The following is a 21865-nucleotide window of genomic DNA, read 5'->3' as shown; positions in this document are numbered from 1 at the left end:
CGCTCATCCGCACACTCTCCTGTCGGCATGTTCATGTACATCCAAAAGCACCCCACCCCTGTCTCTCCCTCTGCCTCTCTGTGTCTTTGCCTCTCTCCTCTTCCTCTTCTCTCTCTGACCTTCTGCAGTGCGGCCGGCAGCTAGGGGGTTGGGTGAACAGGGGAGGGGAGGAGAATGGAAAGAGAAGGGGGTGGTGTAGGAGAAGGAGGAGGAGGAATTGCCTTTTTTTTTTCCCCTATGTGCACACACGCCCAGTGGCCTCCACTCCTCCCTGTTACATTATTCATAGTGGCACATCCGCCTGGGGTAGATGAAGGAGGAGGTTTTTGGGGAAGGTCTCCCACCGGCAGAAGTCAGGTCTGACCGGCTAACAGATGCCTGATTTTTATTTTCTACTGCTTTTTCACAAAGCTTTGCATGTGTGTGAAGGAGGAAAAAGAGGAGAGGGGAGGGGGTGTTCATCTGGCAGGTGTCTCCTCCTTCTGCACCTAATTAAGCTGTCAAGGTCCTCAGCTTGTCTCCACCTCCTTCCCTTATTAACTTTCCCCCCACCCTTCCTCTGTTTTCTCTCTACCTTCCGTTCTATCTCTATCATCTTGCTATACCAGTGTTTGATCTCCTTCTCTCCCCCACAGCTCTCATAACAATTCCCTTCTATTTCATCTTGATCACTTTTCCTTAACTGTTTTGCCTTCATCTGTTTGGGCAGAAATGATAAGAATAATGCTGCCTTCAATTCAAAGTCATGGACATGGGAAATTCCCAGCTCATACAGTAGGTCGTAATTACATCCTCTAGGCATTCCAGTGGCACAACTCAGAAAAAAAACAGGGGAGAAAAAATACAATTACCCCTCTAACAAACAATGTCCGTTCGCCTCAAGCTACAGCCGCCTGTAATTGACACTTTAAAGTGTGTGAGAGTGGCACTGGTGGCAAGAGAAATATATAGGTAAGAGGAAAAATGTCACCAGTGTTTTGGCTCCTGATTTTAACTTGTATTAGTCATTTGACAAAACTGTATACATTTAGTAACAAGATATATATATATAAAAAAAAAAAACCCCACAAAAATAGAAGTACAGATATTTTAGTCTCGTCTCTCATTTTTGTCATGCATTTTTACTTTTTACACCTTTTTTTATTCCAGTGTTTTAAGTTCTCATTCACAAGCACTCACCTAGTTTTACTGCAGCTTTGTGCACTGCACCTTTATTATGTGAACATTTAGATGGTTGACAGCCTACATTACATCCTGAACCTAACATGAAGTAATGCTAACATTATGTCCACAGCCCTTAGCATTAGCTTACCTGTTGTAGAAATGCAGACTTCTGGAGTACATGTTGTCGTGGTTTGTCCTCGCTGTTTTTGGAGAGTTTAGCCCATGCCCTACAAAACCAAAACGCATTAACTAAAAGATTCTATTAATCTGTTAAAGGTGAAAAGAATTGTGTTTAAACTACTCAAAGTACTCATTAAAGTTAAAAGTTATCCTTACAAGTCTAAGCATTCTCATTACCAGGAAAATATATATATATCTTGAGCTGAACTAAAAGTGTTAAGTTGTTGAAACAAAAAGAGACATTTTGAAGGGGACACAAAAACAGTTTATTTATTCTCTAAGAACAACAAATTCAGTCAAATTCATTAACATGAACAGCAGATATGAATCTGTGCAACTGTAATGCAGACATTTGAGAGAGCAACAGCTAAAACCTGCTCAGAACTCAGGAGTTTAACTGTACTAAATATACTAAATCTAGAGGTAACTGGCTATAGAGCCTAATGCTGCTATATCGCCACAATTATGTCAGCATCAACAGAGAGGGGAGAACAACAGCTCAAAGAAAAGGTGCCTACATTTCTCCTTGTCAACACCAAACTATTTAGCAGCCTGTTTGAGAACAAAGAGTAATGAGGCTCCCTTCAACAAAAAAAGAACCAAGGGGACACTTTCCCAGTATTGACAGAGAGTTTCATTGACAACAGTGGGGTAAACATTATAGCGTATTTAACATGTCACATACTATTCACATTGTGAAGACAATCACTCACTGCAACAGAAGATTTTTGAGTGATTGTATTTTTGGTCTTTTAGTGTCCAAGTGACAGAAGCACTCTCTGAATAAAGTTGAAGGTGTTCTTCCGTTGTTGAGGGTACTCCAAGTTCAGGGCGTAAATAAAGCCAAAGAGAAGGCACATGGCATCTGGAAGATTTTTAAAGCCATCCATCACCATTGTTCCCTCCAAAATGATTGCAGTACCTGAAGCCTGTAGGTGCAGTGAGTCAGGAGAGTCCAGACTGTCTTCAGGAATCACTGTCAGGATCCCGATTGAGGCGTGGGACACGTCTGGGTCATTATAGTCCTAACAACAATAACAGCAAACACAATTACATGTTAGTTATCATCTTATCTATCTACGGTTCTTTGTCACTGCAACTGCTGGGCAGAGTTTTGAGACTCATGAGAGGGAGAAATCTTATGAGTGCCCAATGTTGAATAGACATTGCTCTCAAAGGCACAGTTTTTAAAGGGAAACTTCACAGTTTCCTGCTGAGATTCTTTAACTTATCGTTAAAATTATAATGAATGTATATTTTTACAAGAGCTATGTGAAGAGCTAACGTCGTTAGCCCTTTTAAGAGGCGAGTTGATGTAAAGATTAGCACGTTTAAGCTAGCGCTAGCTTACACGCTGGTAGATGTAATTAGCTCGTGTAAGCTAGCGCTAGCTTAAATGTGCTAATCTTTACATCAACTCGCCTCTTAAACGGGGCGGTTTTGGCTTAAATGCGCTACTCTTGTCTGTCGTGTCTGTTAGGACCGACTCCCAGCAAAATAAATAAATAAATAAAAACGCAATGTAATTCCAGCTTGCTTAGGAGTGTTTGAATTGGCAATCTGAACACATACGGTTTACCAGAAACCTACAGATGAAGCATACGACATAAGACCAATTTACTAAATAAAAAGCTGATAAAATGTTCCACTTTGCAGCAACTTACCTTGACAAGACAGAGCCAGAAGCGTTCTTCCCGCTTTCCATGTGAGCGTGCGGCCATTACCGAGCACTTCTTCACGGGATAATGCGCATGTCACATAGCCAAGTGCTGCCACCTAGTGTCGGGCATAGGTGTCAGCTTTCTGTGGGTATTAAGGACAGGTCTTCCATCCTTTACTTAAGGATGGCGCGTTTAATTACTTTATTCACTAAAAAATTTTATTAACTAAGTATAACATAGCAGAGTCAGTAAAGTAAGCACACAACAATTACATTTTATATTGTATCTTAGCTCATGCATATCCTTTCTTTTAATTAGAATTTTTTAAATATATTTTTATATTAAAACTTTAACACATTGCAACTTTTATTCAGATTTTTTTCATTATTGCTATTACCCAAAGCTTTTAGGACATAGTAATAGTTTATCCAGCTGAGAGAAGTACAAAACAAAAGGCTTCTATTCAGTTCTTAAAGTACAGTATTTGGGTTTCTTACATGATACTTTCTTTTCATTTTCCTCCATTTTAAGACTGAATTTCTTCCTCTCAGTTTTCTCTGGCAGCATCAGACCTGTCGTAGCTGTAGCAGCTGTGCTACAGCAGTCGGGCTTCCCTCCTCCTCCTGAGTACAGAGGATAATAGCCTTAAGTCCTGCACTGCAATTGAATCAGAGCTGGCCTCACGTCAACCACAGCTGCTCTTATTACAGAGCAAAGAGGGAAAGAGACGCAAAGGGGGTTAAGGGGTGTGTGTGTGTGTGTCCTGGCACATAACATATAAGCACATGTACACACAAGCCAACAAGCAGCTAAAATGAAGCAGCAAATGCACAGACAGATCTAATGCACACACACGGAGCCATTCAAAATGGAGCCAAAATGGGGCTGACAGAAACAGAGATAGGGGTCACACGAGCTGAAATGAAACAGTGAAAGAGGAGGGGCACGCCGACAAGAAACCAAGATGATGCAGAGCGAGGGAGGAGTGATGCACACACATACACAAACACACCAAGCAGCCAAAATGAGATAGCAATAAAAAGCCTGCAGTGCCAGTGTTTGGTTTAAGCCTGAGGTCGGGTGAAAGTAATGTGGCCACACCGTGCTGGGTGTGGCTCTGGGTGTTGTTTCACTCTGAATTTATCACCCAAATCTTCCATTTTTGTTCTGTTATCACAGAGTGGGACGTCGAACTAAAGGAAAAAAAAGACAGGAAGGTGAGAAAAGGTGGGAGCATGGACTCAGAGGGTGAACATTTGAAGCCACACAGCAAGATGAGTGGCAGAGCTGAAAACCACCAGAGCAGCACTCAACCATAGCTTTCCTGTTTTCGTTTAGCCATAAACATCGGGTTGCTCTCTGTATACACTTCACTGGCACCATAACTCTTGTATATACAAGCTTCCACATCTATTTCAGAGCAGAGTTGATTGTCAGGCTGTTCTCTCCAGTTTGATGTGAAGGCGACAGCTTGAATCAGAGTACGTCTGTGTTAGGGTGGAGTACTGTGACTTGAAGAAGTAGATTAACTTTTAGCAGCAGGACACCTATGATGTACATGTCTGAGTGCAGTTCTAAATTAATGCAGCAGAGGTAACAGCTCGGACCTAGAGGCCACCTGAGTAACCACGGACACCATGTTTTTACCTGTGCTCCTCCAGTGATGGATGAACACTCAGCAACAATTTGATTAACTAAATCCATCATCATATACCATGTATTGTTTATCATGTATTATTCATACATACACATCAATAAATCAGTTTCAATTCATTTGAAGTTTTCCATAGTTATTGTCTTTCCTTGTTTTCCAGACCTACTGTGTCTTGCATTATGATTGATGAGCAGGTTAGTGTAAATAATACATGCGTTCTTGATGGAAAGCACATGCTGTTCATTGAAAATGAAATCACCTCTGGCTTTCAACATGTGATCCTGAGATAACAATAATTCTTCCCTACCCTCTACACCACATGCACTACTGTATGTGAATTTTTAATTCTGTGACGTGGAGAAATGGCATTGCCTCTATTATAAAGTTATTTCTTTACTGACAGGTGAGGAAGAGGCTAAATGTTGGCACGACTGTCATTTTGTTGACAAAAACTGACCAATAGGAATATGTTTTAGATTGTTTTAGATTGAATATGTTTTAGATTGTTTTAGATTGAATATTTTTTAGATTTTTTTTGTGACAAAAAAAAAAAAACCACAGACCCAGATGAATGCAGCATAGTAAGATGGAATGGCTTTTTCTTTAACAAAGATCACATTTGTCTGGACTTTGAGCTGCTTGATCAGTCTTGATCAGTGTGATTTCATGGAGGACAACAGATATAACCTGTGTGTCTCCATGAAAGAGCTTTGCCCACTAATGTGTCTGGTTAGCAACCGAGCCTACTGTGCCTGCTGACAGTTAACAAGCCAGCTAGCTTGGAGCATGCTCCTGCCTGCAGTAGTCCTCCAGCTGGTCCTGTGAATATCCCTACATCATGAAGCTTCAAGCACCACCTGTTTTGCAGGGTCACACTGCTGAATTATGCTGTACTTGAAGTGAGACTGAGGTTTAAGATTGTTGTCAAATAGCTGGAAATATCTCAACCACCTAGTCACTGTTTGGCATGCAGAATAATAAAAACCCTTTATGTATCAATACAAGACATCCTAAAGGGTACGGTCTAGACCTGCTGAAAAGTGTCCTAAGATGACTAAACAAAATTGACCTGACTCGACGTAAAGTGACCCAAGGCAGCATTCTGTCGAAAATGAAATCAATCCTGTTTCTCTTGTCACTGATTGTGTTTATCCTTCCTCTGTCACCGTTGAGGTCAAATAATGTCACTGAGGATGAACCATGCTCAGAATGCTAACAAGTCCTCAGAATCCACAGTGTTTAGAAAACCCTTTAAAATATTGATACAGAGGATGATTAAAATTTCATATCGGTAGAGATGGGCTGCACTAAAACAGACCTCTGGGTGGCTGCTGAAGGTGTGACTGTTGACTTAGCATTATTTATTGATCGCCAGTGACTGACTGTGATGCACCACATAAGTCAGTCACCAGTAATGACCAAAGGGCTGTATGGACATTAACTCTGCCTCTGTAAATTATTGTATAAAAATCTGATTTTATTTCCATATGACTTTTTAGATAAATTACTCATGGGCTGGGTGATGTGATCTTCCAAACCATTACACTAAGATGTGGTGATGATTTTCCATCAATTCGTATCTTATTGTATGTCAGAGCTGTGCCATCAAGGACAAGCAAGGCAATAACAGCTTCACCAGTTCAAGATAAAAATCAATTAGAACAATACAGAAGTGGAATCGATAACTTATCTTACACCTTAGAACCGCGTTCTGTCCAATAGATCTGATTTGATGCTACACGTTTGCATTCATCATTGTAATACTGTGCTCTTGTTGCCACAGTACGATATTAGGTTAGACTACCAAGCGTTGCATCTATTGTTTCTCTTATTTTTGTGGTTCTGGCGGTTTCCCTTTGACAAAGGCTGGGGCTTGTTAAACAGAGGGAGGGGCAGCATTTTGTGGACAATCCTGCAACATGTGGCAGGTGACAAGCTACAGTGAGCTACAGACAAACTGCTTGTCAAGCTTCCACCACTCTGAATATTGTGTATGTTGCATGCATTATTATACACATGTGCTAATGCATTAGAAAATTACTTCAACAGTCTTTTCTTCCTAAGCATTAAGAAGTAGCCATAGCACGTAAATGAACAAATTGCACTGTGATTTATCATCTCAAATAGGTATTTCTTACTGCCCTGGTCCACCTCACAATCATAGCATAACCTGGTACGTATACACTGTTTTAATTACACCAGCTTGATTTCATGTTTCTCCAATTTTTACAGTTAACCATGTAACATAATACCTACGTCTTTTAATTCTGTTCTGCTTTTTATTTTTCATATTATATCATTTCCGACTCTGCTCACCTATCTGTACAATCTACATTAATGTTCCAGAAAACTGACTACATATATTAATTGACCACAAATTGTTCTGTATTAATAGTATGAATATAATCAATTACTGCAGGGTCTTGTGAACTAAAACACTGCATATGAACAAGATCCACAAATTTAGCTCATTAAAAGCATTTCTCTCTAATAAGTAACAGTCCAGTGACTGAAGCTCTCGTCCTCTAATTAGAAGAAAGAAAATGGTGCTCGTTAAGAGAACAGTGTGACTGACTGCAGAGACGTACAGCAGACAGGTGTTTTCCCTTGAGGTCTGTCTGTCTGTCTGCCTCTGCCTCTCTCTCTCTAACCCCTCTCTGCCCCCATTACCCTCCCTCACCACTCTGTCACTGACAATTAGCACAGGGCCATGATGTCATCCGCTAATGGTTATGTGAGGAGCTGACAGGACCGCAGACTGTGGCGTATGCAATATGGATGTCAGCCTTCTGCCTGTCTGACTGTGTCTCTGTCAGTCTGAATTTTCTTGCTCAAGCTTTTTGTCAGATTAATGTACTGTTGTTGCACAGAAGCATTTTTCAGAAGAGGAGCTGCTCTGAGGGCATAAAGTAAAACTGCTTGACTTTATAGTCATTGTCAGGAAGAGTGTGTAAAAATATTTCTTACCCAACTCAACAATGGATCAGTTTACTACAAATAATAAGAAAAGTATAATTTGAAAGTGACAAAAACAGACAGAATTACCACCCATGTATGCTGTCCCTGTCAGCTCTACGTAGTGTTTGTGTCTTTCAGCTCATCGTTTCGGTTTTACAGCCCACAACTTTACTGTTGCATCATGTTGCTTTACCTCAAAGTCTCACACAGAAAAAGCTCTGAGAAACTCGTTCTGCACAACTTGCCTGGAACAAGTTGCACTGCCCCCAAGTGGACAAAAAAAAAAAGATTAATATAGGTTTAAGAAATTTGCATGATAATAATAATGTCAACTTAATTTTGAATTTAGCTGGATATTTTTAAAAGCCATTCAGCTAATGATGGACGCACCATGGATGTCTTAAAATGAATGTGGCCATTACTTTGTTGTACTTTAAATGACACAAATAAAATATTTCCCCACGTAAAAATATAAATGGTAGAAGAATACTGACTTGATGGAAAGTCCCACAGTGACTTTCCATCAAGAGCTCCAGGTTTCATTTCTAATAATGTAACAAAGTCCAAGAGCCCTCTATCTCAGCCAATAACGGCGCCTGGGCCATGCAATCAAAATGAATTAGGTTCTATTTGTGGCCATGTAGCTTTGCCTCTACAGCGTTTCTGTTTCATTCATTGTGCCTCCCTGTGTGTGTTTGGGTGATTGATGCCCAGCGAGAGAGTGGGGGGATGGAGAGACCGATGGAATGGCTGAGCGAAAAAGCAGCGATAAACAAAAAGACAGCACATCTATATATGTGTGCATGTGTGTGAATTGATTTTCAATAGTTCTGACCGTGTCCATGAGTCCAGGAACACTGGGCAAAGAACATTAGACTGTTCAGCTGTGACGGACCTCCAGCTAGCTGCAGGAGCCATTTAAATAAAGATCACACTAACAAACCAAGTGGAAAATAGCACCATGAAAAATAAATGAATACACACATACATACATTCCATAAAATTGATGCTGTTTAGCTATAAACACAATAGCAGAAGCAGCAAGTACTAACTATAACATTGTCTGTTCAGCAGCATGTTTTGCGTGTTGTAAATGGTTTAACTGTCACATCCATCACAATCTCAACGCTCAGGTTTATTTTTTAAGAAGGAGCATGCTGCTTTCTGTCCTTTACATTTGCCTATAACACTCGGTCTCACAGTATGGCTGAGTCAATACCAGGCGGGTATTGCACCTTAATGAGTCTATCTGCTGAGATCTTAATCCAGTCTACTCAGCACTCTTCAGCTCAGCGAAGTGGTAAAAACAGAATGACATAGACCTCTGAGGTTATTCCGTTCTCAGATTGTATTGACTTTCTGTGCACGTATTAAGGCAGATGACAGTGGAGTGAAGAAGAATTGATTGAATTGTGACCTGGTAATAAGTTAAAGGGGAAAAAACAGAGGGCAGAAGCTATAGCCTTCATCCTCTGGGCTTAGCGAAAGCAAGAGCCTTTTTTTTTTTTTGTTTGACTAGAGTAAAATTTTAAATTTGTCCTAAATGTTTCAGAAACTCATAGTGGTAGAATTAATGCTGCAGTTTAAATGTAAAAACAAAAGAAATCCAGATTGAATTTGTAGTTATTTACAGAATAGTGATTTTAATCAGGTAGGATAATAATGAATCAGTGGTGCTTCACACTGCTCTGACTAACATAACATACTTCACTTCCTACAATGCATTTAAAATCTGCATGTGTCACAAATGAAACCACCGTAAATGAGAAGATCAGGGAAGTGAAGGTTTAGGTAGGTTGTCTGTGATCAAAGTGGCCCACTGGATGTTCAGCTAAGTTATTTTAATATTATTTTTAATTTTGATAGTTCAACTATAAGACTGTGAAACTGTGTTCACAAGTGACCATGTCCCTCTGCTGTCCTTCAGCCCCTTACCAGCTCCATAAAAGACAGCTCATAATAACATATATAGTACACTGTATCTTACACCTGTTTGATGATCCTGTCTGTGAAAACAGCAGATGGTGCTGTGGTGTAAGTTAAAGCTGCTCAGTTTATGGGTCCTGTACAGTGTGAAATCATCCCAAGTGTTTGAGTTTATGGAGAGGAAAATAAAAGGAGTAATAAATAACTATGTGACATTTCATATATGCTTTGGATGAATGTGTGTGTTTTTTTTTTAAAGTAAAACTATCTCTACATCTCCCTGTCTCCCTTAGTTACCAGGTGAGGCCCAGGCTGGGCTCTTCGCTTTTCACCACATCCTCCATCTTCTTCCTCTCTGTTTGGCACTTACTCAGGCAGTCCTCACACAGGAAGCTCTCTTTGACCAGGTAAAGCCTCTCTGTTACCATTATTGACTCATGGCTGGGCGTCTGCTCAGTGAGGATGGGGTTCCTGTCCAGGTTGACCTTCTCCAGTTTGTTCAGCCTGGAGAGGCAGACGGGGACGCGGGTGAATCGGTTGTCAGAGAGGCCGATGTAGCGGAGCTCCTTCAACGCTGCAATGGAGGTGGGAAGAGCCTCCAGCTGGTTGACACCCAGATTCAGCGTGTGGAGTTTCTTCAGCAGGCCAAGCTCGCTGGGGAGGCTTGTCAGACGGTTGTTAACCAGGTTTAAAACCTGCAGGTTCTGGAGACGGCCGATAGTCACAGGGAGCTGCTCCAGCTGCAACACAAACAGGGACACATTCTGTAATAGACGACAAAACCATTTCATGGAATTTGTAATCTACTTTTTCTTTCATCTTACTCTGAGTTCTTGTGGCACATATTTCGAAAAATGCATTCATCAAGTATCCACAAACTAAAAACGAACCCACAGAGGCCCACAGCTCATTTTTTGCCTTCTGTTACACCGCCACTTGGGATAAATATGGAATCCATCTCCTGCATGTAACATTGTGTGGCACAAAATAACACAAACCATACAACTATTAAAAGATATGTCTCATGACCTTCAAAGGCCCCAGGACACCAGTTCCATTGCACTAGACTAAGTAAAAAATAAATTTCAAAATAATAATATTTATTAACAATAATAATAATAATAATAATAATAATAATAATAATAATTGCAAATAAGTACAGTGTTTCCCTTGATAGGTCAGCCAAAGTCGAGCCAATCCTGATCCTGATTCTTAGATTTGACAAAGCTCCTTCAGAGCCCCGGAAACAACAGACCTGGTATCACTCCACATGACAGGTAAACTGACCTTTATGTGTAAAATTGATGCAATGCTCCTTTAAATAAAACCCTGGTTCAGTGTTTAATAGAAGAGGTTACAGTTTTGTTAGTATTTTGGTTCAAGTTTTACACAGAAACAGTGACAAGATCTAATAAATAAACCACAGATGCTTCCTGGAGCTTCGTTTTCTCAGCTTCCTGTCATACTTACGTAGTTGCTGTGCAGATCCAAAACACTGACGTTGATGAAACAGTCAATAAAGTCTGGAATCTTTCCAATCAGGTTCCTGCTCAGGTCCAGTTCATCCATGTCACACAGCTTCTGCATGCACTTTGGCACCGTGGTGAGCTCCTTGAAACTGAGGTCCAGACGTCTTTTACCGTCCAGCGTCAGCTCCACACAGTTCTGAGCCATTTTCAAGGTGATTGTCTTTCCCTTAGACTGTTTGCTCTTCTTTCCTTTGGCCATGCTGCTGCAGGGAGACAGAAGACACAGTGGACAATGACAGAGTCTGTAGTTAACAGTGTTCAGCACCGTGCTGTGACAGAGGAGCTGACAGCTCAAACCAGCCAGCTGTAACAGTAGACAAAGTTTTACCTTTCTCCCGAGATAAAATATGCATAACATTATCACCCATTGTTCCATGACAAAGCAGATTAACTAACACTTTGCGGGGGCTTTACTCCACTGTAAATACACTCAATGAACAGTACTGTTTGAAAGTGTCAGAATAATTTTCATTTTGGAATATTTTTTCTTATTTAGAAATTAACAATCAAAGAAACTCCTTTTCCTTACCAGCATTAACAAGTTTGCTCCTTAAAACCAGTGCACTGAATCCCAAGAAAAAGACAAAAAGGATTAAGAGTCCAGATACTGTGTCTTTTGTCTGTCTTCCTCTTCGGCCTGAGGACAGTAAACTACATCAAAACGCCCCCAAAGAGAGTTGTAAATAAAGACTTCAGTCTGACTGTAGCTGTTCGACAAGGAAGGAGCTGACATGTTGAGCAGTAGCTGTCTGTCAGACACGTTGGAGTTGTGGCCTGGACTCACTTGACTGAACATGGCATTTGTTTTCATTTGTTCCCAGGCAACTGTTGTGTGAGCTAAGCTTTCTGGCTGGGAGCAGCTACGGCAGGACACTTTGTTCCTCTGGTGTCTGTACTTAGAAGTGATTTTAAAAAATTACAACAACTGTTTCTAGGCTCTTTCTCTTTTAAATAAAAATGATATGACAATGTGTCAGTGTTGCTCACCGGCTGTATACGGCAGTGGAGGATATGATTTTCCTGAACAGACTCAGGGTTGCCAGGTGTCTAAAAAAAGCAGTGAGACTTACCCTGCCTGTCCATGAAGCATTTTGTCTGGGTCTCAGTGGAAGGTTTCCAAGGAAAGTTCAAAGATGCTCAGAAAATCTGATGAGAACAAAAAAAAAAGAAGGAAAATATTAGATTCTGGTTCTTTTTCTTTCCTCTGAAAGGGCCAAATTAAATATGATAATCTCTTTAAAAAATAAATACTTGTTAGAAACACCATAAACTGACTGAATTTTATTCTCAACAACGCTTGTCCAAACATTTTCCTCCAGCAGGCATTGAAAAACTGTGCTGAAACCCCACACATTACATAACGATACAATATACTGATAATGTATTGAAATGTCACACAAAAGAGAGATTTAACCTTTGACCTTTAATTCCAACTTCGGTGTTTGTAAATAGTTTTCCAGTCTGACCCATTTCTCAAGCTTTGATATGATACAGCGGTCACACGGCTGCAATGGTATCTCCCTCTCTCTCTCTCTCTCTCTCTCTCTCACACACACACACACACACACACACACACACACACACACACACACACACACACACACACACACACACACACACACACACACACCACACACACAGACTTCTGTCAGCAGTGAGTATAGTGTATCACATACTGTAGTCTCACCTCAGACATTACTCAGCTGTGACATGACTAAATTTAGTCTGATGCATTTCATATGTTGCACTTTCCCTTTGTGAATATCATGCAGTAACTCCGACCTGCCAGTAGGTGGTGTTATCTCTGCATAAATCACAGCATCATGTTGCTTTACCTCAAAATCAGTGCAGTTCCCAGTCATCCTTGAAACAGACATCCCTGAAAAGGCTGCAGGGCAAAACATCTCTGAAATCAGATTTCTTACTGCTGTTTAGGAAAAATAGAAATACATTTTGTGAATCATCGTCCAATAAGGAATAAGGAATAATAAAGAAAAAAAGAGAGAAATGTGAGTAGTTCAGGCATATGATGTTTGTTACCACATTAAGAAGAGAATATCATGTGCATATAAACACTGACTTGAATCATTGCAGTAAATACGATCATGCTACAGGAAGAAGAAAATCTGCTTGGATTTGATGTTAGACTCCTCTGTGGCCGTGGTATTGTAGAGTGGGGAAAAAGTGGCCACAAAATGCTGTATTTTTTTGTAATGTTAAACTACAGACAAACCCAAACCCCTTTTACTTCCCAGCTTTTTTGCCCCTGTCTTCCAGTCATTTATTTCTCCTGGAACAGTGGGCGACAGCATGATATGGTCTGTTAGCCTGAGTCATTTCCCTCTGCAGTGTGATATACAGGTCGGGAGATATGCAGGTCACACTGGAGGAAATGGTGCTGACCTAATTGAGTGAGGTACTGTACACAGCAGTTCAGATTACGTCTAATGACGAGAAATGTGAGCAGTGTGTGTGTGTGTGTGTGTGTGTGTGTGTGTGTGTGTGTGTGTGTGTGTGTGTGTGTGTGTGTGTGTGTGTGTAAATGCATGTACAAGCAATTGTGAGCTTGACAGACTTGGAGAGACAGGGAAGAAAAGAAAAGAAAAAGAGATTTAATTTCAGAACATATGTAGTTTTGATTTATGAAATAGATCAAGAAAATGTACAAAGGGGCAGCAGTTTGTCTAATGTGATGAAGTGTTGTGTAATAAAATATTACAAAGTACTTACAAAGTAGCTAATGACAATAGATATGATAACATTTCAGTATGAAATTTATCAAATTCTACTTATTAGGTTGCGCACACACACACACACACACACACACACACACACACACACACACACACACACACACACACACACACTTTCATGTTACCCAATGTTCATTCATGTTACTAATTTTTTTTTGCTAAAAGAAATGAACCATTTAAAAAATATGTTTGGTCCATCATTCATCCAATTGTTTAATAAATTACATGATATAAAAATGTATAAATGTTGGTCTCCTTCTAAAGGAAAACAAAGGAATTTGTGTTTTTAAACACACAACAATGTCCATATATAACTGCTTACATCTACTTTATAGTGTGTGACATACATTTAATATTACTGTATTATATTAAATGTATGTCTTCAGTTTATCAAAGAGAGAATCAAACATACAGGGACAGAAACAGCAGCAGATAATCAAAGATATATAGAAATACTAATAATAAGGACAACCCCGGCACTGATGTCATGTGTCTACATCCCGGTATTTCAATTTACTAACTTAACAGCAAGGATTTCCTGTTTCAGTTATTCATTTCCTTCCTTCCTTCCTTCCTGTCGTCTTTCTCAGCTGCTAGACAGCATTTTCAAACATCTGCCTGTTGGTCACCAGCATGGTTTCACACATAAACACATCATCCATGAGTCTTGTTTCAGTTCATATTATTACTAATACATTCATAATAAATGTCTCTAAAGTTTCCTGCTCAGACTTGTGAGTTGAACTTGTTCACTTTTCCCAGTTCATGATATAACTAAGCTTTGGTAAAAGCCTTAAATGCCCTAAATGGTTTTTATATGATTCAATAACATGGTTAAAAACTAAACATAGCACACTGACCAAGGTTGGAAACATTTAGCTGGAAAGGCTGATGGTGTTTGTCAGGTTTAACATCGTCACTTCATATATAACAAATTATTGTTTCTGTTACCTGCAATGGATTGAAATAACTTAACTGGAGAACAGTCATCTATAAGTTTCTAGTTGGGGAAAACAAACCAGAAATTCAATTCACTTCTTAACATCCACTAAATCCCCCTGAGCCAGACACTTGATTTGAAGTTTGGAAATAAACTGATACTGGACAGAAACCACCACACTGACCAGAAATGCTTATTTCTGTCCAAACCACAAAAAGAACAGAATGGTCACATTGCATGCATGGTGGCAAATCGTCACTGAATGCTATTCAGTTTTGTTGTGGTGGCATGTTTTCACTTCATGTTTTCATGTTTTCACTTCCCTTTAAAACTGCTGCACAAGACCAGTCTGTGATCAGCACAGGGAAACAGTTCCATGAGCTACAGAGGACACTAAATAAGTGTAACTGTATGAATTGTTGCTCAGTCATCCTTTACAGGATGCAGACAGCATGAAAAGCAACACATAAATCCAGGCAGAAGGAAGTGTCTTTATCCCTCTCAGGATCAGATAAATGGGATGAACCACAGCGCTGAGTTCAGGCTCCAGGATTTGTTACAGGGACTTTGTGATTCCTTCCTTTCCAGCGTGCTTCTGCATACTTTGTCTTCTTTATGCACTACTGTTTAGGCCTTCTAATTCAAAACAAGGCCAAAGCTGCTTTTGTGCAGAGATGAGTAATAGCTTGTTGGACATGTTTAGGAAAGCTGGCACCACGGGGGCAGAGGCATTCATGTGTTTATCTAAGCTTTGAATGGATGTGGCTTTTCCTTTCGTCTAACTATGTGACTGTTGTGTTGTTTTTGCTTCGGGGCTGGAAGTTCAAAGAACTCCTTTCCTTTTTATCCACGTCTCACTTGGGGAACAGGGATCTGATGAAAAACTCACTTAGCGTTTGAGAAAGTGTTTCTGAGTAAGTCAGTCGTGTGGTAGCTGATGAATGTGTTGACTGGATCGGGATTTGTTTTATTGGCGCTGTTTACACAGAAACGTCTGGCTGTTTCAGAGCCTAAATCAGAAGCCATAAAGTCATCAGTCATTGGGTATGAGGCTTCAATCATTTCCAATCATTTCCACTAACTTGCCTGTTGTTCAGTTCAATTTAAAGACTGTAGTCACTGACTATGCAGATGTTATGGTTTTAATTAATTTCACTTCAGTGCACACAAGAGCCAGTGAATGCATCACTGTTCTCTTGTCTGCAACATCCCGTGTTCATTCTGACTGTCTTCAGTTCAGCAGTATATCAAGTCTGTCAGCAGTCTGAGCTGTCATGTACAGCTCAGTACAGTCACAATATCAAAGTTTCAGTTGCTCGTCGGCCTTTCTTTCTTTCTTTCTTAGATTGACCTGAATTAATAGAATAGATTTTCGGCCACTTGGGAGCAGCACAGTATCTGTAAACCACATGTTTGACATATTATAACCTCAAAAAGACGGCAAAACAGTTGTTTATTTCCATATTGAGGAAACATGGAGCTGTCAATGTCTTTTATAGTTATTTTGCTCTCCACCAACTCCTGAAGTAAATATCTGGGTGTTGAGTAGGTAAATGCTCCACCATGTTCTCTAACTACTTGCTAATTTCTTCTGTTTGCAGTTTCATTCCTGCTGCCTCCACACTATGAGAGCAGTGAAAGTGGATCAGAATCCCAGAGACTTACTCCTAAAAACCAGAACAACAAGCTAAAAGGCACTGAAAAGCTGGCTGTCCAGAACTGAGGGGATTCCTCCACAGATTTGTTTCCACAGGTGACACCTTTCACTTTACTCTTTAAATTCCATTAATATACAGATACTCAGTTTTATGAAAAATACAATCCACATTGAATTACAGCCACAGGTCACAGTTTAAACTCCATAGTCAGGGGGAAACCTCTTTCTGACTTCACTGGCTTTATCACTGACATCTTTGCACCCCCACCACTCTCTCCTCACTGGCTGTTAACAACCCTGAAAGCCATTGTAGTATGAGATCATCCTTCTGGGGAGCTCAGAGGGGTGACAGGCAGCCAGCCGGTGAGCCCGAGACTGGCTGTTTCTCATTAGCTCTGCTCGGCCCACAGTTCCACTGAGCAGCAGAGTGAATCATAGCACTGAGAGATGACAGTCATGCTTGCTGCAGACTAATAAATCCTGTAATGAAATGCCCCATCGGTTACTGCACGTCTGTCAAACACATCCAAAGCGTGAGACGAAGATAAAAAAGCTGCTGGATTCAAAACAAGAGCCAGGCTGTTGGAGTTTCCAACAAGCTGTGATGAGCTATTATGTTTTTTTTTTCTTATGCATCTCACTTGCATTACAACTTCTGCCAGTTCTTTTTTCTTTAACATCAGAAACTCCAAATGACATAATCAACTCTGATTTTCTAGAGACAGATGCCAGCTTTAAAAATTATATTTTTAGGAGTAAAAAGGAGTAAGCCTGCCTCCCTCCCCATTTTCAGAGCTACTTTATTTGTTACCATGCAGGAACAGAACGAGGAGAAAAAGCCTTCCTGATGTTTTCTTTCCTCGTCATCCTCCAGGAACGTGGAAAAACACAAGCAGTCTCCTCCAAATTTATGACCGGACCAACACAGTATGTGTTTTTAACCTCACTGGACACACTGGACAGTGAGAAACACAGGTTAACTTGAGTAAATAGCTGCACAGGCCAGTCGAGCTCTTCTTTTGAGTCTGCAGTTTGTTTCTCAACAACAGTCCCACAGTGCACTTGACTGTGTTTTCTGAGGGCCTGCAGGCACTGCCCCAATGGACCCGGGTCAAGACATGACCTTAGAGCTCTGCTGTGTACTTACAGAAGGAATCACAGAGGACAAGGTCAGTCCCCCGACATGGACTGACCGTTCAACAGTGGACAGTGGATACAAGTTGCTTATGGGACATCCAGTTTGGTGCTTTACTCTAATTCCTACTTCCTGTGATTTCCACTTGCTGAAGTCTTTCATTATGTTCTTTTTTGCCCTGAGGCCAGCGTAGCTATGCATTACTGTAACCTCACAGGATATGATGGTTGTAGACTGTGTGTTTACTATGCATTGTATTTTCTATGGACTGACATGATGGCATGCACACACACACACACACACACAAGGATTTCAGCTCTAACAATAGGTTTTGTTTGGCTGTTTTGCTGGTGACATCAGTTGTTTCTTTTTGAGGAAGCGTCTGCAAAGTCTGCTGCTTTGTGCTCAGACAAGCAACTAGCATCAATTCATCCCACACCAAAGAGTCTATCTGCCTTTCTTTTCCCCACACAAAGGGGGAATTTCTCCTTTTAAACCATCTTTTCCTCCTTTCACCTCTTTCCTTTTAAACAATCCCACCCAACAATCAGAATTCTATTTACTTTACTTATTATAATTTGTTGCTTTTGTACCACTTCCCCCAAAATCAAGTTACCTACTGACCTGTGTTTTCTTTGTGGGTGAGACAGTTTTGTAAAATCTCTGGGGTTCGTTTTTGTCTTACGCACACAGGGAGCTTTCCCCTCTCTTTTCCTTTCGAAAATAATTTGGAGGCTGCGAGTAAACTAAACCCAACATTTAAATCTCCCCCTCTCTCATTACTGCGCCTCCCCTGCCACAAGACTAGCTGACACCCATCCAGGCTCCTAGATGCACCCCTCTCACGTCTACTTTTTATGCCAACATGGAGGAGAAAACCAACTAGGACTGGGAGATCTGAGCTGAATCACAGCATAGATCCTCCTAACAATCAGTACATATTAATAGCATGTGGAAGCTTGAGGATCACAGTTTTGTAGGATCTTCTGCTGTTGGGTTACGGGCCCTGAGTGCAAATATGATATATATATCAGTCAGATATGTTTAGTGGTTGAACTAGGACCATACTTCTTTCATGGAGTTAACAGGGCATAGGACAAGTAGGAGCCCAGCTATGTTACTGTAATATATATACACACAATATTTCAGCCTGGACCACAGCAATGGAATATTTTCATCCAAAGAACCACGCGGCTAGCATGGCTAGGAACAGCTTTCTGGCAGCATGCTGCTTACATCCACTTTTACAGCATATTTATTTCACTTACTGAAATGTACAAAATGAACAAGCGCAGAAAAGCGGGAATGTTGATGAATGCAGAGGTCAGTGGTAGGCAGAGAGAGAGAGAGAGAGAGAGAGAGAGAGAGAGAGAGAGAGAGAGAGGAACAGAGAGAACAAGAGAGCAGAGGCACCATTCACACATGGTTCTAGTTAGAGGACTCCCATTAAGGACAGTGTGGTCTGGAAGAAACTTTACATTTCACAGTTTAAGGGCATTTTTAAGACACTCCTACCCACCACTGAAAGGTCACTTTCAGTCATTTTATATAGGGATAATGCACACTGTGCAACTGAAATGAACAGAAGAGGACAACAATGGAAAATTGGAATGCTAACAGATGCAGAGGTCAACAGTGGCATATGATATACACAGTGAGGGGAAGGAAAAATGTCCAAGGCAAAAGCTGCAAGCTTGCTGTAGGATTTTGTTATAAATTTGCAGTGGCAGATGGAAAACTTTGTCCTGTATTGCATTTGTTGGGCTTCTTCAAGTGACAGGCAGCTGTATTGTTCGTCAGCCTTTGTGCTACAACGACTGATTGAGGCTACAATCATACATCTCTATATCAAAAAGACAAGGATAATCTGTCTTTTTGGTGACAGGAGACGGAACCAAAAGACAGATCCACTGAATTTTATGTGCAGATTAGCTGTGAGCTAGATAACCATAGTTGATACCTACTTTCTTAGAAATTGGTTAAGTAACTCTGAAGCAAATACCACATATAAGTTCATTCTTAAATGTTCTACATAGGAGTCAAATTATTTTACTCGAGTGACTATATACGCTCTCAAACTACCACATTATTTGCAAGTTTAGCTGATGTTTGACAACTGAAAACAGGGCAAAACACCACTTGAAGGTGGATTTCAGAGGGACTTAGGCAAGAATGCTGAAGAAAGTGCGACTTCTTCACTGGTAGGGCTCCATCTGCATGGGTAGCTCCACATAAGATAGTGGAAGTCTTGGGGGAAGGGAGGGATCCGGTGCCTTTGTGTCTGGGTTTCAAGTTCACTGTTTAAAAAACTCTCCTTTGCTTTTTCCATGCCTGAATCCAGAGGATCATTAAATGGAAAAAGAGTCCTAAGCACTTTCACGCTAAGATTCATGGAAAGTGAGAAAGCAAGGAGACCGTAGCAAAGGTATGTTGGATTACAGCCGATATGGCCTCTGGCTCTTATCTCATCTCAAGCAACAAAATCACCTTAAAATTTTACGTAAACTGTGACTTACATAAATGTGTAATAGCCCAAACACAGGTCTTAGTTTGTCCCTGTTTGTGGATCAGGTGTCACAATTGTTTGCAGCTTTTTGGATTTGCAGTATGTGCCTTTGTGTGTGATCCTAGAGGAGTGAGTGTTGAGCCTAAATGCAACTCCACCCTTGCATGTATGTATACATATGTGTGTGTCACTAACAGCCTGTTAAGTTGATGTTGGCACCAGATGAAAGGGCTCGCATGGTCTCACATACTTGCCTGTGAGGGGGAGGTCGGGGGGCTAATCGCTACTTTAATATCAACTCTGTGGAGTTGTGGTCATTATAAACTGCAGCCTGACACACAAAAACAGACAGACTGAACACAGATGTTGTGAGGCAGATAATGCTGGGAACACACTAGAAGTAAATCACATTTGAAAATGCAGTGGTTCACATTCATAACAATGGATGTCTCTAATTTATTTAGTCTCTTGTTCATAAATCTGCTTACTCTCGATGGGGTTTCCCACAATTCACTGTTTAAGTGTGTGTTAAAGAAATGCGAAAGAGGATATCACAGGAACCAGTATGTTGCTATATCATTATATGAAGCGCAACACTTCCACTCTTTATGCTAAGCTAAGCTAATAATCTGCTGACATCACATTGCAAATATTGACTAAAGCATGTTAGATATAATCAGACAGGCTCAGATTAGCCTTGTAAATTCAAATCTTGAGTCTCCCTTTTGACTGTGATGATGGATAAATCTGATGTAAATCAGCACTGTAGTCTTCTGTTGTGTTCCCAGTTTGAGCTACACAGGATACAAACGTGTGCAAAAAAGAAAAATACCACCAGTATATAAAACGTTTCCCTTTTGCACCTTGGTCTCACATAAAAGAAAGTTATATCAAAGTTCATATAAAATTATATCTACAATTTTGTTATAATTTTGAGACGTTACACATTTTGTCCTTCACAAACCATCTGAATACAAAACAATACAGACTATAAATAGACAACCCTTTTTACATTAGACACAGTTACTAGTGGTATGTGTGTGTGTGTTTGTGTTTCTTTCATAGCTGCTGCTCTCCGAACAGTATCTGAGCGTACACAGTGCCGCTACGTGATGCCTTGGTTTCTGGAATTGGTTTCACCAGATCCAACTCTGCGTAGGTCAGATTCTCCTCCACTATCCTTGGCTAGAGATGTGGAGACAGAGGAGGGAGGAGGGAAGAGCAAAATAATGATGGAGGTGAAGGGGAATGGGAAGTGGGAAGGGAGGGAAGTGGTATTGGTGGTGAGAAAAGGACAAGGAAGGTTGGGATAGATTTTTATGCAGAGCTCCATTAAGTTAATTACAGGACTGAAGATGCTGTAGATTTATCCTGTTTGCTCAAATGACATTGCAGTGTCAGATATGAATACTGACAAGAACACTTCGAAACTTCTAAACTCTCTTTGGTTTTCTTCTGATTTACAGCTTCGGTTTGGTAAATGTGAGCAGGATGCGTGCAGACATCACCTTACAGGACTTCTGGGTTGAGGCTGCCAAAATTCAATTACTTCATTTAGAATTTGGTGCCATTAAAATGCCAAGTTGCCACTGAGCCATTTTATTCCAGTGACAATTATGAAAATTAAACCTGGGTTATGTGGCACATTTTATGACACTGTCTGGTATTTTTGCCAGGAGGCATTGCTGTCACATGTTGGCTGCTCTTCAGTATATTTTAGACAACAACAATGGCACGCTCACTAGGAATGCCTTGCTTTCCTTGCGTGTTTTAAGCTAAAGGTACAAATGTATGTGTACTAT

General features: G+C 40.5%; 2 protein-coding genes across 6 annotated transcripts in view; both read right to left on the bottom strand.

The window, feature by feature from the left end:
* Positions 1 to 9054: 9054 nt before the first annotated feature.
* lrrc18b (leucine rich repeat containing 18b) lies at positions 9055 to 13901 on the bottom strand. Of its 3 annotated transcripts, none has more exons than XM_041066459.1 (4): positions 12908 to 13901; positions 12143 to 12218; positions 11014 to 11275; positions 9055 to 10283 (listed from the first exon to the last, which is right to left on the bottom strand). In XM_041066459.1, exons 2-4 carry the CDS (start codon positions 12160 to 12162, stop codon positions 9837 to 9839), a joined length of 729 nt encoding a protein of 242 aa, XP_040922393.1. In that variant the 5' UTR covers positions 12163 to 12218; positions 12908 to 13901; the 3' UTR covers positions 9055 to 9836. The 3 variants fall into 3 exon arrangements, with proteins under 3 accessions (XP_040922393.1, XP_040922394.1, XP_040922395.1); XM_041066460.1 differs by having other exon boundaries at positions 11014 to 11272; XM_041066461.1 differs by lacking the exon at positions 12908 to 13901 and adding an exon at positions 11602 to 11636 and having other exon boundaries at positions 12143 to 12209.
* The window catches only part of vstm4b (V-set and transmembrane domain containing 4b), a 38359-nt gene continuing 30389 nt past the window's right edge, over positions 13896 to 21865 (bottom strand). For all 3 annotated transcript variants that reach the window (XM_041066457.1, XM_041066456.1, XM_041066458.1), the window contains one exon: positions 13896 to 21248. In XM_041066457.1, the coding sequence (XP_040922391.1) occupies positions 21123 to 21248 (126 nt within the window). In that variant the 3' untranslated portion in view covers positions 13896 to 21122. The remainder of the gene's footprint in view (positions 21249 to 21865) is intronic.

Source organism: Toxotes jaculatrix, chromosome 21 (genome assembly GCF_017976425.1).
Source record: "Toxotes jaculatrix isolate fToxJac2 chromosome 21, fToxJac2.pri, whole genome shotgun sequence".
NCBI lineage: Eukaryota > Metazoa > Chordata > Actinopteri > Toxotidae > Toxotes > Toxotes jaculatrix.
Note: the sequence above shows the minus strand (reverse complement) of the source record. Positions and strands in the feature narration are given on the sequence as shown.

Bases quoted from the DNA above. Each gene is read 5' to 3' on its own strand.
- lrrc18b (XM_041066459.1), bottom strand. From the start codon at position 12,162: ATGCTTCATGGACAGGCAGG. The intron at 11,276-12,142 runs GTAAGTCTCACT...GTCTCCCTGCAG, and splicing joins ATGCTTCATGGACAGGCAGG to CAGCATGGCCAAAGGAAAGA. The intron at 10,284-11,013 runs GTAAGTATGACA...TTTGTGTTGCAG, and splicing joins TGGATCTGCACAGCAACTAC to CTGGAGCAGCTCCCTGTGAC.